The sequence below is a fragment of the Mobula hypostoma genome, chromosome 2 (assembly GCF_963921235.1).
Source record: "Mobula hypostoma chromosome 2, sMobHyp1.1, whole genome shotgun sequence".
Taxonomy (NCBI): Eukaryota; Metazoa; Chordata; class Chondrichthyes; order Myliobatiformes; family Myliobatidae; genus Mobula; species Mobula hypostoma.
Genome location: NC_086098.1, coordinates 137,477,272 through 137,495,219, shown reverse-complemented (window position 1 = coordinate 137,495,219; position 17,948 = coordinate 137,477,272). Strand labels below are relative to the sequence as shown.

General features: G+C 42.7%; 1 protein-coding gene across 1 annotated transcript in view; it reads right to left on the bottom strand.

Annotated features, from left to right (window-relative positions):
• The window catches only part of traf3ip2a (TRAF3 interacting protein 2a), a 75,105-nt gene that overhangs the window by 12,294 nt on the left and 44,863 nt on the right, over window positions 1–17,948 (bottom strand). Inside the window, exons 5-8 of the mRNA XM_063040743.1 lie at window positions 17,446–17,534; window positions 14,208–14,276; window positions 10,327–10,443; window positions 3,470–3,544 (exon numbers count right to left, since the gene is read on the bottom strand). Coding sequence (XP_062896813.1) covers window positions 3,470–3,544; window positions 10,327–10,443; window positions 14,208–14,276; window positions 17,446–17,534 — 350 coding nt within the window. The remainder of the gene's footprint in view (window positions 1–3,469; window positions 3,545–10,326; window positions 10,444–14,207; window positions 14,277–17,445; window positions 17,535–17,948) is intronic.

The following is a 17,948-nucleotide window of genomic DNA, read 5'->3' as shown; positions in this document are numbered from 1 at the left end:
CTCATAATTGCATGTACTTCTATCAGGTCACCCCTCAATCTTCTCGATTCCAGGGAAAACAAGCCCAGCCTATTCAATCTCTCCACATAATTAAAGTCCTCCAGCCCAGGCAACGTCCTGCTATCTCTCCTCTCCACTATGTCCAGTGCAACCATATCCTTCAATGTGTGGCAACTAGAACTGAACACAATACTCCAAGTGTAACTTAACCACTCTTTTTAAAAATTGCAATATTTCATTCAAAATCTTATGTTCTTTGTCCTGACCTATGAAGGTAAACATGCTATACGTCTTCTTCATCACTTTCTGGACTTGTGTTGCCACTTTCATGCAACTATGGACTTGGAGGTCTCTCTTATTCATCAACAGTCATTGGTGCCCTAACATTTACAGTATACAGTATGTCCTACCCTACCCCTGTTTGACTTCCCTAAATTCATCACTTCACGCTTGTTGGGATGAAAATCCATCTACCAATGTTCTGCCCAACTTTCCATAATCTCCTGCAGCCTTAGACAACCTTCCTCAATATCCACAACATCTTCAATTTGCACATCGTCTACAAACTTACTAATCACACCTCCTACATCTATACCTAAGTTGTTACCATATATCACCAATGCACAAAGATCTTGGTGCAGATCCACTAGCCATAGGCTTCCATATATATGTTCCAATAACTCCAGAATATGTCCGGTTACCTCCTATGAATGCTTTTACTTTAGTAAAAGTTCGGTATATCTTTGTTGGGCCAAACTGCACTGTACACAATGTGTTAGCAACAAACATCCATAAACTGGGCAAAGCACAGCCAGATTTGCAGCCAAGTTCTCTCCATGTTACCACAGCAACCTGTGCAACCCAAGTGAAGGGTGAATGCTACATTTGTATTAATCTGTTCTGGCACTGGGTGTGGCTCGGCTAGTTCCATCTTTCGTACATACAGTATAAAAAAAACAGGAGGTTCATGTTCCACATCAGACACTTGAACCTAAAAATCTAGGCTGACGCACCAGTCCAATGCTGAGAGACAACATGACTGCTGGAAGTGGCACCTTGTGGACAAGAGGATCCTTACTACAAGCAAACTGGCTGCAGGAATGCCTCCATCACAGCAACAAACTGCACACCAGTAATTGTAAAGTGTTTGGCACCATCTCAAGACTGAGGAAGATGCTGTATAAATGTGCCTTTTATGCAGTTAATCAAATTATTGAGTTGATTATTTAAAACCTACAGGACATTGAAAGAGGAGGTTAGTTTCCAATGTACTTGCTGGTGGGAGAGTATATCAGCTGTATTCTTGGAGTAAAGGATCAACTACTTAAGGTTGAAATGAGGAGGAATACACACCTGCCAATCAGGAAAGGCTGAGCTGTTATTAATAGACTCTGGTTAGGCTGCCTCTGGAGTATTGTAATTGCATTCAGTTCTGGTCGCCTCATTATAGGAAGGACACAAAGGCTTTGTTGAGGGTGCAGAAGAGATGCTGCCTTGATCAAAGCCACGTGCTATGAGGAGGAGTTGGACGGACTGGGATGGTTTCTCTTTAGAGGCAGAAGCTGAGGAAAGACCTGATAGAGGTTTATAAGATTATGAGAGATGTAAACAGAGCAGACAACTGGTACCTTTTTCCCAAGATTGTGATGTGTAATACCAGAGGGCATTTAAGATCAGAGAGGATATATTCAAAGGAGATGGATATGGGAAGTTAATTCTACACACAGAGAGCAGTGAGTGCCTGGTATTTGCTCTCAGGGATGGTAACGGAGGCAAATACAATAAAGGCATTTAAAAATCTCTTAGATAGGCAAATGAATGTGCAGAGAATGGGGAAGTATGCACATCGTGTAGATAGAAGGGATTAATTTAATTCGGCATTTAATTAATAGTTTAGTTAGTTGACATGTCATCGTGGGTCCAAGAGCCTATTCCTGTGCTGCACTCTCCCATTTTCTATTTTCTAGACAAAAATCAATAGTCATCTAGACCACAGGGGAATGAAGGGGTTTAGGAAACAGACAAGAAAATGGTATTGAAGCCAAGATCAGGCCAACCATGATTTTACTGAATGCAGCAGTAGGATTGACGGAACTTATAACCTACCTTGGCTCCTAGTTCTTCTGAGTTCATATTCTTAAGCTGCCTGACGGTTTTGTAAAAGTTACAAAAAAGAACATATATTTGTTCCCAGGATTGCACAGTCATTTCAGCCACTGCATTTGGTTTTGTTTGCGATGGTAATATTAAAAGGATAAAAGGACAAATATGTTTCTTTGAGGAGAAATATTTAACTTGCAGTTTAAAATATCAAGATAGAACAAAGTTATAATCTTTCCTACATATTAGTAATATAGCATCTTGAATTATATTATTAAATTATAACACACACAAAAATTAAGTAGCAAAAGCCAATTAGTTTTCATATTTTAGTGTACTGGAGAGGGTTCAAAGGACGTTCACGAAAATGATTCCAGGATTGAATGGCTTGTCATATGAAAAGCGTTTGATGACTCTGGGCCTGTAGTCACTGGAATTCAAAAGAATGAGGGGTGAGCTCATTGAAACCTATTGAACGTTGAAAAGCCTTGATAGAGTTGATATGGAGAGGATGCTTCCTATGTTGGGAGAGTCTAAGAACAGAGCGCACAGCCTTAGAATAGAGGGGTGTCCTTTAAGAACTGAGATGAGAAGGCGTTTCTTTAGCCAGAGAGTGGTGAATCTGTGGAATTCATTGCCATAGGTGGCTTTGGAGGCCAAGTCTTTAGGTATATAGATACAGTCTTGATTAGTCAGGACATGAAGGGATTATGGGGAGAAGGCAGGAGATTGGGGCTCAGAGGGAAAATGGATCAGTCACGATGAAATGGCAAAGTAGACTCAATGGGCCAAATGGCCTAATTCTGCTGCTATATCTTATGGTAAGCTTCAAATAATAATGAATACACAGGGCTGTGTGCTTTAGTTTGATGTTGGGAAAATGACAAATAATCCTTAGATTGGTTACTTTTGTGATCAAATTTAACATTGGTTAAAATTTAATGAAGTGTACATAAGGATTCCACTTTCTGTCAACTAGATTACTCTTGCCTCTTTGACTCTGTAATGAAGGACTTTGCTCTATAGAAATTGGGAATGCCAGTGAAAGAAGAAGTCATGTGGGTCCTCAAGCCTGTAGCATGTCTCATTAACAATGTGGATCATTTGAGCCGTTGCCTTTATTTTCTCCTTCCATTTTGTCCTCCTCTAATTGAACCATTGATATACTCACTGGACCAGCATCCAACTGCTCTTCAAAGCCGCAAATTTCAGTGATTCACAATTCTTCAAGAGAATGAATTTCCCCTTACAAGTGACCACTTGTTTTGAGAAGGACAGAGCTATGCATTGGTTTACTTTTAGAAATTCCATACAGTATTCTTGTTGAGCCTATATGTGTAAATTTGGTGGAATGAATAGAACAACTTGCCTTGGTAGCATTCGGAAAAAGTATTGGAAGAAACCTAAAGTTCATGCTTGCTTGTTGTATAAATTCAATCTGCATCTGAAACAAGAGAACATATTTATAGCTCTGCTCTGTAAACACTAGAAAATACCCCATGGACTGCAGTGGGACACTTTAGAGTTAACCCTGGTTGACATCTAGGGCTGAAATTTGCTCCAGATAGTGAGGAAAAACCCAAACAATTAAAGTGGCATAATGACAAAACTGCAGAAATGCTGTCTCATAGCTTCAGCAGCTCAAGTATGACTTTGTCCTCTGGTTCTATCTTATTCTCCGTGTCCATGTGGGTTTCCTCCGGGCATTCAGGTTTCTGCCCACATCGCAAAGAGTGCAGGTTGGCAGGTATACTGGGCACTCTAAATCACCCCTAGCGTGTAGGTGATGGTAGAAACTGGGGGAAGCTGATGAGAAAGTGTGATAAAATGGGATTGGTTAAGATTAGTTGAAATGTGTGCTTAATGGTTTGCATGGGTCAGAGGGCCCATTTCCATCCTGTATGACTTGATGACTATCTCTACCTAATGCAAAAACTGCAGCAGCCAACACCCACATGCCGGACTGGGTTTGAATGAGGATTATTATCCCTGGTGACCTTACTTTGATCCACCTTTATCAGGAAGGCTCATACAGACTAACAAATGCCATTAACAAGACCAATGCCATTATGACGTTCTATAATGATTTTTTCTTTACTTTTTTTTCTTTTTCTCACTTTTTTACTTTTTCTTTATTTTCTCTTTTTGCAGTTATTTAATTTAACTTTTTAAAAATAATGTATACTTACTGTAAATTACAGTTTTTATTATTATGTATTGCAATGCCAACTTCAGCACTTCCTAAACTGTGCATTGACATTGCGATCCACCCTTCTACTTAACAATGGGTGTGAACACATATCACTGTCCTCATGGAAACACTATACCAGCGGTCCCCAACCACCGGGCCGCGGAGCATTTGCTACCGGGCGCGAGGAAACGAAATGATTTGGCGATATGAGTCAGTTGCACTTTTCCTCATTCCCTGTTACGCCCATTGTTGAGCTTGAACGCACACGAGGTCATTACGCACGCGTCGTCTATGTCAGCGCGGGAAGTAAATCAACTCCTCGAGCTTGCAGATGACGGTGGGCTGAAAAGTATGTTTGACATAACATCTCTGCCAGCATTCTGGATCAAAGTCAAGGCTAAATATCCTGAGATAGTCAGGAAAGCACTGAAAACGTTGCTTCCATTTCCAACATATCTCTGCAATGAATGCGATGAAAACTAAATAGACTGGACATAAGGAACCCCCTTCGAGTATCTCTGTCTCCCATCACCCCTCGATGGGACCGTCTTGTTGCAGGGAAATAAGCCCAGGGCTCCCACTGATTCAGCGATACCGGTGTGTTGCAATGATTTTATATGTTCATACGGGGAAAATATGTGCTGTGTGTTTAATATCCAAACGTTACTTAAAATGTTACGATGCTATTGACTGATAAGTGACTTATATAACTATATAACAATTACAGCACGGAAATTGGCGATCTCGGCCCTTCTAGTCCGTGCCGAAAGTTACTCTCACCTAGTCCCACCGACCTGCACTCAGCCCATACCCCTCCATTCCTTTCCTGTCCATATACCTATCCAATTTTTCTTTAAATAATATCGAACCTCCCTCTACCACTTCTACTGGAGGTTCTTTCAACACTTCAAGCTCCCCGTCCTCCCCTGATGATTGACATCACTATATTCATGCGAGGAATATATACGCTGTGTGTTTAATATTAAATTCGTTAGATAAACCCTTTTAGAAACGAAATTGAGTGTATTAGCCCCTTATTACCAATATTCCGGTCGTGATGAACACCCCCCCCCCACCCCGAACAGAATCGCCAAAAACGCTTTGCGGAGAATAAGCAACACAGATAAAAGTTGCAGGTGAACGCAGCAGGCCAGGCAGCATCTCGGCCTGAAACGTCGACTGCACCTCTTCCTAGAGATGCTGTCTGGCCTGCTGCGTTCACCAGCAACTTTTATGTGTTTTGCTTGAATTTCTAGCATCTGCAGAATTCCCGTTGTTTGCAGAGAATAATAGCGGCAGGTACACGCATGCGCACTGGTTCCCGCGCAAGGCTTCATGGTCATTGTAGTCTTATTTGACTGCTGCACTTGTCCGTTGGCAACCCTCCCCCCCCCCCCCGGGTCGGCCAGTCCGCAAGAATATTGTCAATATTAAACCGGTCTGCAGCGCAAAAAAGGTTGGACACCCTTGCACTATACCAACATGAGAGGAAAGTAGTCTCATTCTTCTAGATTCCTCGAAACACAGGCAGCCAGAAACTGCACAAACCAATTTCCTTCATCAATAACTTTGTTATGTCCACAAACAGATATCTTTCTGTCAATGTGCAAATTTGTTTTGCATTTGGCAGTAGTGTGCAAGTGAGTGGTTTCTTTACTGGATGCAGCATGACACTTTTGCTTTTATGGCACTGCACTGTATACTCAAAGGTTTATACTTAAACACATTCCTGGAGACCAAGACTATTCTGTGCAGCTGCTCACTGATGCAGGTTTGGGCTTTACTGGGACCTCTCTCCCACAGCCCTCATCACAGTGTCAGTCTGAATGTGGATCAAAGATCAAGGAACAGGTGAAGTGCAAATTGCTGCATTTTGTTTTTGGCAAGGCAAATTTTGACCACATGTGGCATCAGGGGACCCTAGTAAAACTGAAGTCTATGGCCATCAAGCAGAAAAATATTCCAAAGGGTGGAGTCACATCTTGCATGAAGAAAGATGGCTGCAGTTGCAGATAAATCAAACCAGCCCCAAGGCAGTATAACAGGATTTCTCGGGGTCGTGCTTTAGATCCAACCATCTTCAGCTGCATCATCAATGACCGTCCTTCCATCACAATGTCAGAAGTTGGGTTGCTCTCTGATGATTGGACAACACTGGCAACTTCAGCAAAAGCAGCAGCTCATAGCAGAATGCAACAAGATCGAGGAAATGTTTGGGCATGGCTTCACAAACGGCAAGTAACATTCACTCCACAGAAAATGCTGACTTCCAATAAGACAAGGTCTGCACACCTACCCTTGACATTCAGAGGCATGTCCTGGCCAACACCCTGAGAAGAGTGAGCCGCTGCAGTTCTGGTGAAGGGGCTCCCACAGTGCTGTTGGGTAGGAAGATCTAGGATCTACACAAACTGATGACCTATATGATTGGAAAGCCCCTGTGCTCGAGCAGGCTTTCCTTGGAAGCCGCTGAATTGAGTCGCTCTCCTCGGAAAGCCGTGGTGTATGAATTGCTTTCCTTGGAAGCTCTCCTTGATGCCTGTCAGTGGATGTTATCAGAATTCTGAGATTTATGTGATTATTGGTGTGGTCTGTGGTTCGTATTGGTCTCCTTCAGTTTTCTGTGTTTCCTTTCTTGTTGCTGAATGGCATATTGGGGGTTTGGGGTTTGATTTTATTTTTGCAAGGGAGGGGGTTGGGGTTTGGGGTTTGGTGCTCTTGTTGCCCTTTTTCTGTGTGGATTATATGTTAGTGTTTTCTTTTGTGAGGGAGGGTGTTGGGATTTGGGGTTTGCGAGTTTTTGTTTCTTTTCTTTTATTTTGTGCGGGGGGGGTGAGCTGTTGCGTTTCTTTCAATTACTTCCATGATTTTTCTTTGTTTCATGGCTATCTGGAGAAGATGAATCTCAGAGTTGTATACTGGATACAACCTTTAAACCTTTGCACCTTTTTGAACTTCAAAGGATGGGAAATTCCAAATCAGGATGGTATTTAACATAGAGAGACCTGCAAGTGGTAACGTTCCCATCTATCTGCTTCCTCGCCCTACTTGGTTGTAGAAGTGATAAGGTTGAGTGATGCTGTTGGAGTACCCTAGGTGAAAACTGCAAGTCATTTTACAGGTAGTCCACACAGTAGCCACTGTGCACCAAAGGTAGTCACCATTAACTGGAAACTCAGTTGGAGTTAGCCACATAAACACTGTGCAATAAGAGAAGGTCAGGGGCTGGATATCTTGTGGCAATTGACACATCCCCTGACACCCCAAATTCTTTCCACGATCTGTAAGAAACAAATCAGGAGTGTGATGGAGCTCTCTTCACTTGCCTGGATGAGTGCAGCTCCAACAACTCTCAAGAGACTCGTCCATCAAGAAGAGGCATCCCACTTGATTGGTATCCCATCAACCACCCCAAACATAACATTTCCGGCCACTGTTGGCACACTGAGGCTCTTTTAACAGTGAGCTTGACAAAGAAATAGATGGACAACTGGAAGTAGATTTTAAAATCTGTTTTAAAAAGTAACAAATAGAATTTAACACTGACTCAAACACAGTTCTCAGCACAAATGTTTAGAAGCTTGCTCAAAGGTATGGGTTCCAAGAAATATCTTAAAGAACTGAAGAGAGATCTCTCGGCAGAGAGGTTTAGGAAGCTTGGAGGACAGACAGGTGAGGGCACAGCTACCACTGGTAGTGTACTTGAAACTGTGGATCCACACAAGTCCAACATTCTGAGACGCTACTTCAAGAAGGTGGCATCTGTCACTGAGGAGTCTCATCACCTGGGACATGCCCTTTTTGTGTTACTACCATTGGGGAGGAGGCACTGGAGCCTGAAGAGCCACACTCAATCTTTTAAGAACAGCTTCTTCCTCTCCACCATCAGGTTTCTAAATGGTCCATGAACTTAAGGACACTGTCTCATTATTCATCTTTTGCACCACTTATTTAATTTTGTAGCTTATGGTAGCTTTTATGTCTTGTGCTGTACTGCTGCCGCAGAACAACACATTTCACAACATGACAGTGAGAATGAATCTGATTCGAATTCACTGGTGGAACACAGATGCTTCAACCTGCATGACTTCATCCTACAATGGTCTTGAAGGAGGCTACGGAGTCCCTACCAGGAGAAAAGGCACGAGCAGCCTGAGAAGATCAGACAAAAATGTGGCGACATGTTTTAATGACAATTTTTTGTCTGTTCGCAAGGGTGCCTTTCTTTGCACACTTCATGTGGTGACTACTACCATATCTACATCTTCACCACGCACAAGGGGAGCCATCACTTCTTCTATGGGGACTGGTAGCGTCTTGTCTATTTGTACCATTTTACTTGCAGTAGTGAACTGCATTGGACAATCCTCACAACAATTAATGTGTGCATGTGAGTTTAGGTGGGATAATGTGTCCTGGCAAGCAAAAGGATGAAAAAAAGCCATTTATAATGAATTACATGTCATGGGTGGTCAAGAATTCAACCACTATTAGCTTAGCTGCTTTATTGGGAGAATTGTATAAGTAGTGCATTCCGGAGAAAAGAGTAGCTGTTATTGAAACAATCAATGCTACAGATGCCCCTGAACCTCAGCCACCAGGACGTAATTCACCACAAGCGCTGGATCTGCAGCTGTGTGAACTGCTGATTGGGCCATGCCAATGACAGGTATCACTACTGACTTATACTTGGTGTGCGGTCGCAGTCATCAGATAAGTAGTTTGCTGTGTGTCATCTAAGTAGCTCCCTATTAAGACAATCATAAAGTGCAAAAGTACGGTTGGAGAAACACACATAACCTTAAATTATTTTTGAGGTCCTGGTGCAGAGGTAAATTATCGCATACATACTATATGGTCAGGAAAGTCAAAGTGATGAAGTGTGCATAAATTCATCTGGGAGGGATTACAAGTGACTCTACTTCATAACACCTTGCCTCAAGGTCAGAAGGTTGTGCATTCAAATTCTACACCAGAGGCTTGTATGGGAAACATTATAGGCTGAAAAAGCAGTACTTGTGTGAGAAATTTAACCATCCCTTCTGTCTAAAATAGATCCCTTGGCACCGTCTCAAAGAACAGCGTGGAAATTACCCCTGGAGTCCTGCCCAATGTTTGCTGCACTCAGCATGTTATAGGTAGGATATATTCCAGGATTTTGACTCAGTGAAGATGAATTAATAATAATATATTTCCACTTGGAGGTGAACATGTAGGTTGGGGTTTGGGCGAATAATTGCAGTGCACTTTGTGAGTGGTATATAAAACAGCCACTGTGCAGCAGAAATAGAAGGAGTAAATGTTCAGGATGATGGATGGGATGCTAATCAAGTGGGCTCCCACGTCCTCCATGCAACTCAAGCTTTCTGAGAGTTGTTTGCTATGAATTCATCTAGGCCAGGGGTTCCCAACCTTTTTTATGTCATGGGTCAATACTATTAAGCAATGGGTCCATGACCACAGGTTGGGAACCCCTAATCCAGGCAACTGGAGAGACTTCCATCACATTCCTGACTTCCACCTTGTACATGGTGGATCTGCTTTGGGTGTCTGGAGGTGAGTCACTCGCTACAGGATACCCAGCCTCTGACCAGCTCTTGTAGCCAGAGTATTTATGTGTCTGGATGAGGTTTTGGTCACTTGTGTCCTTAATAATGTTAGTGCTAGGAATTTTGGAAATTGAATGGCAGTGAATATCCATGTAATGTGGTTTAAAACACTGCCTTTATGGAGGTGGTTGTCAGCTTTGCACGCCTATAGCTCAATATAACCCGATGCTTTTCAATCAATGCACGGATATTGTCTACATCTTGACATGTGCAGGGATGGGCTGCTTCATTTGCTGTGAAGTTGTGAATTGGTCTGAACTTTGTGCTATGATAAGATGAACAGATACTTCTAACCTTATGAAGGAAGATCATTGATGAATTAGCTGAGAAAGGACGGCTTTAGGACACTGTACTGAGGAACACCTGCACCGATGTGCTGGGATGGTGACCAATGAACAAACAGGTCAAATACCCGGGAGCTCTTACCATTCTGTGGATGTATTTTGTGTGCAAACTGTGCTCATCGTTCAGTTGCTCCAATCTACTTCCCTCAATGTCCTGCTTGTACTTTGGACTAATTGCTATTACAATCATCACTTCTCTCTGTAAACAAAAAGAGAAAATTGCTGACTCTGTGACTTCCGGCTAATGTAGAAGTTCTATTGGTATGAATGACAATATAGCTATTCAAAGTCAAAGAATGGAGATTTTCTAAAGTTTATTTAATTTCAAAACTTTATCCCCCATCCCCATAAAGGTCTTCATGTGTTTGTTTCGAGCAAATGTACAGTCTAACGATCTTTGGTGAAATCAGTACTAAAGTTAGAATTTTATTAAAACTTTTGAAAGAAGACTAGAACAATTAGCAGTACTGTGCAAAAGTCTTAGGCACTTATATATGGCTAGGGTACCTAAGACTTTTGCACAGTACTGTAGTAATTTTATGTATTGCACTGTACCGCTGCCACAGAAAAAAAAACACATTTCATGACATATGTGAGTGATGATAAACCTGATTCTGATATGGGTCTCTGTTGTGGACTGAGAGTGGGAAGAGGGCGTGGAGAGGGGATCACGGTTGGGAAAAGGGGAAGGGAGAGGGGAGGGAGCGGGAAGTACCAGAGAGACATTCTGTAATGATCAATAAACCAATTGTTTGGAATCAAATGATCCTGCCCAGTGTCTCAGGGCTGGGTGTGTCTGCACCCGTGCCACCACCCACCCTTGGTACTTCTTCTCTGCCACAACCCCCTCGCAGCGCTCCACACTCACCAATCCCAGCATAGTTAGCTCCCGCCAGATTTACGAACTTGTTCTCCGCTTCATGTTGACAAATATAGAACTGTGCAAAAGTCATAAGCACCCTAGCTATACTTTATATATATGTGCCTGAGACTTTTGCACAGTACTGTATGTGGCAAAAATGCATAATTATTTTAAATTTTTGAAAGTTTTTAAGATGATATACCATCCTATCAAGAAGATATGAAATTAGGTTCAGTGCCATTTGGGAGAGTGGAATACTTCTGAGTATTCTTGTGGGATTCAATTCCACATAGACATCTAGGCTGACACTTCTCTGCAGTGGTGAGGGAGTGTTCTCTGGTGAAGACGCTAAGCCTCAGGCTCTAAGATGGGCAAAAATATTAACCCATACACACTCACCAGCTGGGCATGTTCAGGTCCTAAATGAAAAACAATTACCCCAGCTCGTTGTCCTTTATATGTGAGCTTTTGAGGTGTCTGACGGCTCCATCATGGACAAGTGTACGAAGTCATTAAAAAATTTAAACTTAGCTCTCACGGGGCACATGACAGTCTAACCTCTCCTTGGGTCCCCTCCTTCTTCCCTTTCTCCTATTGTCCACTCTCTTCTCCTATCAGATTCCTTCCTCTCCAGGTCTTTAGCTTTCCTACCAGGCTTCACCCATCACCTTCTAGCTAGCCTCCATCCCCTCCCCCCACCTTTTTATTCCTGTGTCTTTCCCCTTCCTTTCCAGTCCTGAAGAAGGGTCTCGGTCTGAAACGTTGATTGTTTATTCATTTCCATAGATGCTGTCTGACCTGCTGAGTTCCACCAGCATTTTGTATGTATTGCTTTGGATTTCCAGCATCTGCAGAATTTCTCAAGATTATGCATTTGCTAGCTGGCTTCCCCAGTTCTTGAGAAACTGGCAGTGAGAGAGAAACAAGAGTCAAAAGAAAAAGGAATAGGAGTGGACCATTTAGTCTTCAAGCCTAGTCTATCATTCAGTAAGATCAGCCTATCTTATCTTGACTTCAAATGTCCAGTCCTAATAACCCTCTGTTCTTCTGCATCTAAACCTCTAGCTCAGACTCAGATATATTCAGTCACTCAGTTTTTACAGCTCTCTGTGGAGCATTCCAAAGATTCACAAAGATGAAATCTTCCTCATCACACTTTAAATAAGTGTCCTCTTGCTCTCAGACTATGCTTCATGCTCTAGGTTCCCCCACCCCATCTACCCTGAAACTCTGACATTTCAATAAGGTTACCTCTCTAAACATCAAGGAGTACAGGCCCAAGCTGCCGTCTTGTCCTTCATAAGACAACCCTTTTATGACAGGAATCAAATGGAGAGTCACCTCTGCGCTGTCTTCAAGACAGGGACAAGCTCACTTCATAAGGTGTGCCTTTCCAATACTCCCCCCAGCTAACACCACAAGAAGCCTTTGCCTGACCCTCTGTTTATCATGCTCTTCCTTCCCCATTCTCATGGTCAGTGACCTCCCCTGTGTGCCCCAACTCTGAGGGCCTCTTTCTCTATACTGTAGCTAACATGTTCACACCCAAATCCCAGTCACTGACCTTTAACCCTTCCAGTTTGTTCAAGACTCTGCTGCAGACTCTGGTCAGAGTTTGCACAATGCTGGTTGGGACAAAGGGCAGAATAACAAAGCCTGACTTTAAAAATGTAAAACCTTACTTAGGCCACAACTAGAAGAATATGAAGGGCCCAGACAGAGATAAAAAAAATTGGGCACACTAAATTAGTTCCAGGGAAGAGGGTTTCAAATGCTACCTTAGACTCGAGTTATGATCATTACTCATACAAGGAAGGTTGAAAGAGGGATTTCACAGAGGTACATAAAATAGGGTAAACAGAGGGAAGCTGTTCCCTTTAGCAAGTGGTTCAAAGCTCAGAAGATTCAGATTTAAAATTGGGGCAAAAGATACAAGGGAGGTCTGAGGTAAAATAATTTTTACTTATCAAGTTGCAATGATCTGGATTTCGGAGCTTCTACGGATTTGGTGTATTGAACAGGAAGTATGTGGGCAGTTAACGGAAATTAATAGAATAGGACAGCTGATGTTGCTGTGGGTTAGTAAAGTTCAAGTGGGCCAAATAACCTCCTTCTGTGTCATAACAGCTTCTTTGATATCTGGCTATTTATTTTATAGGAGCAATTGGTGACCAGAACTGAAAAACAAAACACAATCTAGAAAGGAACAGGGACATTCTGAGGTCTTGAATGGTGCCACAAAAAGGCAAGTTCTTCCTTCCCAGTGACAGCTTAAAATGGAACTGGTATCACTGAGAGTGAGAGAGCCTGACACTAGTGGTTTGGCATCTACTGTGGCTGGTGGGTGGTACTTGAAGGGAGACAGACCGAATTGACCAGGGTGACCAACTGAAAGCAGTAAGGAGAGCAGATTCAAACTGATTCCTCCTTCCTCCTTGACCCAAAGTGCAGCTGTTAAAGCAAGGTTGCCATGACTATTTATCTACCTTTCTACCTATCTACCTATATATCTGTTTATTTATTTCGCTACAGCATGGAATAGGCCCTTCTGGCCCTGTGAGCCACGCCACCCAGCAATCCCCTGATTTTAATCCTAGCCTAGTCAGGAGACCATTTACAATGACCACTTAACCTACAACTGGTATGACTTTGAACTGTGGGAGGAAAGCGGAGCACCCGAGGAAACTCACGTGGTCATGGGGTGAACATACAAACTCCTTACAGGCAGTGGCGAGAAATGAATCCAGGTCACTGGTACCATAAAGCATTGTGCTAACCACTACACTACTATGCCGTCACTGGAGAGGAATGAAAGAATCAGCTAGTACACGAATGATAATTCCCTTCCGCTTCTGCCACTAAAGTCACGGGATTAGTTACATTCAACTAAGAGGATGGGAAGAGTTTCATCTGAAATCTGGCACCTCAGGCAGAGCTGCACTCCCTCAGTACTGGCATAGGAGCAAAATACAACAGCACAAGTTCAGGTCTTGAAGTGGTACTTGAACCCACTACCTTTAGATCCAGTGGCGAGTCCTGCCATTAACTATCAACGCCACTGTCACAGTGGAATTTCAGACTGGTTCTTGTACAGTACTCACATTAGTCAGATATCCTTCCATCCATTTGATAATGTCTATTCCCCGAACTGAGTCCTCAAAAATGTCGATCTGTAGAACAAGAAAAACTCAGGTAATGATCCAATTGTGACATTGATGTACTTTTGAATGGAGTCACCTTTCAAATGGATGAAACAATTTGTGTACAAAGAAGCTACAAAGTCTTAATCCAATATTTGAAAATGTTGATTGAGGTATATAAATATTGGGCAAGATAGTAATTATATCCCCATTTAAATAAAGCCATCTAACTTGGTAGGCTAGAGATATTTCTCTGCCAAAGGAGGAGTAAGACACTCCTTCCCTCTGCTAACCTGCAGGTCACCCTTGCTCAAGGTGTAGCACCTGCTTAGCCCCTTGATCAGGGTCCTGTGAAGCCACAGGAGCAGGTGGTGGATGGTCGTATGAGCAGCTGCTGCACATCACAAGTCCTGGTTACGCGACCACTGACACCAGGCAGACAATCTCTGTAAAGTATCGATAATGGCTGGGGTCACCCATCCTGTAAAGACACTGCACAGAAGAAGGCAATGATAAACCACTTCTGTAGAAAAATTTGCCAAGAGCAAGCATGGTCATGGACCATAATCGCCTACATCATATGACACAGCACATAATGATGATGATGCACCTAATTTTGTTACATCACTTGGTAAAGCAACCAAGGTTTCATTGTCTCATCCGAAAGGATGGCATCAGTCCACATTTTGTGCCCACGTGACTGGAGTGAGACTTGAACCCACAACCTTAAGGGAGAGAGAACACTCCTCTGAGCCTCAGCCAATAGAAGTTAAAATTGATTCAGGTGGCCCGTGTTGCTACACAGGTGACTCTCCAGCACCGAGTACAGTGATGGGACATATCTTTAAACCCACTAAAGATCATGCCCCTTAAAAACCTTTCTTATCCAAGTAGCAGAAATTTGTTCTATGTATATGTGTCCTAGAATAATAAGACCTAGAGAAAGGCCATTGGCCTCCCATGCCTATGCTGACTATTTGAAAGAGCAGTAGTATTTACACCCAATTCCCTACATAGTTTTGTTCCTTATCCTGTAAGTTCCTCATCTTTGGACACCAGTTCTTCTTTTTCTAAATAAATTATTCTATATGCAGTCAGCTTCTACCACCCATTCAGACTCAAGACCTTTGCAACTTCTGGAGTGAAATCAATTCTCAGCTCCTCTCTGAAGCTTTTGACATTTTGCACAGAGGCGGACAAAGGGCATGGGGGATGGTGGTGTGAGGTGCAAACTTTTCTTTTGCAAAAGTCTCCCTAAAAAGCAGTGAAAACAAATCTTTTATTCAGAAGGGGGTTTTGGGTTTGTTAATCCAGAGGCATTGGTGACACGGTCATGCAGTGGTTGGCACAATTTATAGTACAGGTGACCGGATTCACTTCCCACCACTGCCTGTCAGGAGCTTGTACATTCTCTCTATGATCATATGGGTTTTCTCCCACAGTCCAAAGACGTATTGGTTGGTAGGTTAATTGGTGATTGTAAATTGTCCCGTGATTAGGCCAGGATTAAGTCAGGGGTTTTGCGCGGCCAAGTGGTCAGGGCGTTGGGCTCACGATCTGAAGGTTGTGGGTTTGAGTCTTGGCCAAGGCAACGTGTTATGTCTTTGAGCAAGGCACTTAACCACACACTGCTCCAGTCCACCCAGCTGAAAATGGGTACTGGCAAAGTGCTGGGGGTTAACCTCGCGATAGACTAGCATCCTATCCGGAGGAGGGGGAATCTCGTACTCTCAGTCGCTTCACACCACAGAAACCGGCATAAGCATCGGCCTGATGGACCACAAAGGCTCGGGACAGACTTTAACTTTTTTTTTTAACTTTACTGGGCACTGTAGCTCAAAGGGCCTATTCTGCACTATATCCCAATAAATAATTACATAAATAAACAATCAGATTTTTTTAACCTACTTACTGGCATCTGTGCATCACTGGAAAAATCAATGTTTATTGCCCCATCCCACCACAAATCCTTCTCGAGCAGATGGAGTGCATGGTTCACTTTCCCTTGCACTTCCAAACCTTCTGCATCTACCATGGAACCTTTAAAGACAGAAAAGCCTAGCTTGTGATCTAGACTTTGATCTTTAGTCATTGCAAGACCAATCCTATCTTTTTATACTGGAGTCTGGCAGTCACCTTCTGCAGCCACATCAGGTCATTAAACCAGTAACCACCTGTTTATTTGTCAAATGTTTACACCAGGTTGACGGTGTCATTAAGAAGGCATATGGTATGTTGGTCTTCATCATTCGTGGGATTGAGCTCAAGAGCCATGAGGTAATGTTACAGCTACATAAGACCTTAGTTAGACTCCACTTGGTGTACTGTGTTCAGTTCTGGTCACCTCACTGTGGGAAGGATGTGGATACTATAGAGAGAATGCAGTGGAAATTTACAAGGACGTTGCCTGGATTGGAGAGCGTGCCTTATGAGAACAGGTTGAGTGAACTTGGCCTTTCCTTCTTGGAGCAATGGAGGACGAGAGGTGACCTGATAGAGGCGTATAAGACGATGAGAGGCATTGATCATGTGGATAGCCAGAGGCTTTTTCCCCAGAGCTGAAATGGCCAACATGAGAGGGCACAGTTTTAAGGTGCTTGGAAGCAGGCACAAGGGGGATGTCAGGGGTAAGTTTTTCACACAGAGAGTGGTGGATGTGTGGAATGCACTGCCAGTGAAGGTGGTAGAGGCAGATGCAATAAGGTCTTTTAAGAGACTCTTAGATAGGTACATAGAGCTTAGCAAAATAGAGGGCTATGTGGTAGGGAAATTCTAGGCAGTTTCTAGAGTAGGTTACATGGTCGGAACAACATTGCGGATCGAAGGGCCTGTAATGTACTGTAGATTTCTATGTTTCTAACAGCTGCAAACTGCACAAATGCCCATTGCAAATGGGTCTGGATGACTTACAACATTTGAAAAGAGTCACAGATCCAAAGTATTCCTTGGGGAACATGACTGAAACCACCTCCCAAACTGACAAAAGTAACTATTCACTATCACCCCCTGCTTTCTGTCACAAATCCACCTTAGTTCCACCTGCTTCCTATTTTGTGAATAATAAAGCACACATCCGCCTAGACGGTTCCATGAAAATTTACCCAATGTGTTATGACACCACTAGGCAAGAAATTGACTCTGCTAGTCCTGTTGTTTCCTACACCATTTCTCCAGGAGGAAAATTGTGAAAATTACTTACTGCTGTTTCAAAGCCATTGGCACGCAGGAAGTTCACAAAGAAACAGATTTCGTTGGCTGTGTCCACAGAGTATGTTACAAATACCTTTCCTACCAAATGAAAGAAACAGTCAGATCAATCACTAAATTCATTCTTGTTCCTCTGAGATTTATTCAAAACATGAAACTCAGAGTATTTATTATAGAAGTTTTCTCAGTAACCCAATGAAAAAATTCTATTTTGGACATAAACAAGGTGAAAGATATAGTATTTTTACTGCGTCCTTTCATCTTCAGGAATTCATAAGAGTACTTTAAACCAATGGAGTACCTTGGGAAAAAACAGCATAGCTGTCATACTTTGCAGAACAAGGAGCCACATGGAGAAATACCTGATCAGAGAGTGGGCCATATTGAATGGGTATTGGATAGGCTATGAGGGGAACAGTCAGGTTGACCAGGAACTCTGAGATAGTTTAATGTTCTGTCTAATTTCAGTAAGTGTGGAAATGGACCAGGAAACAA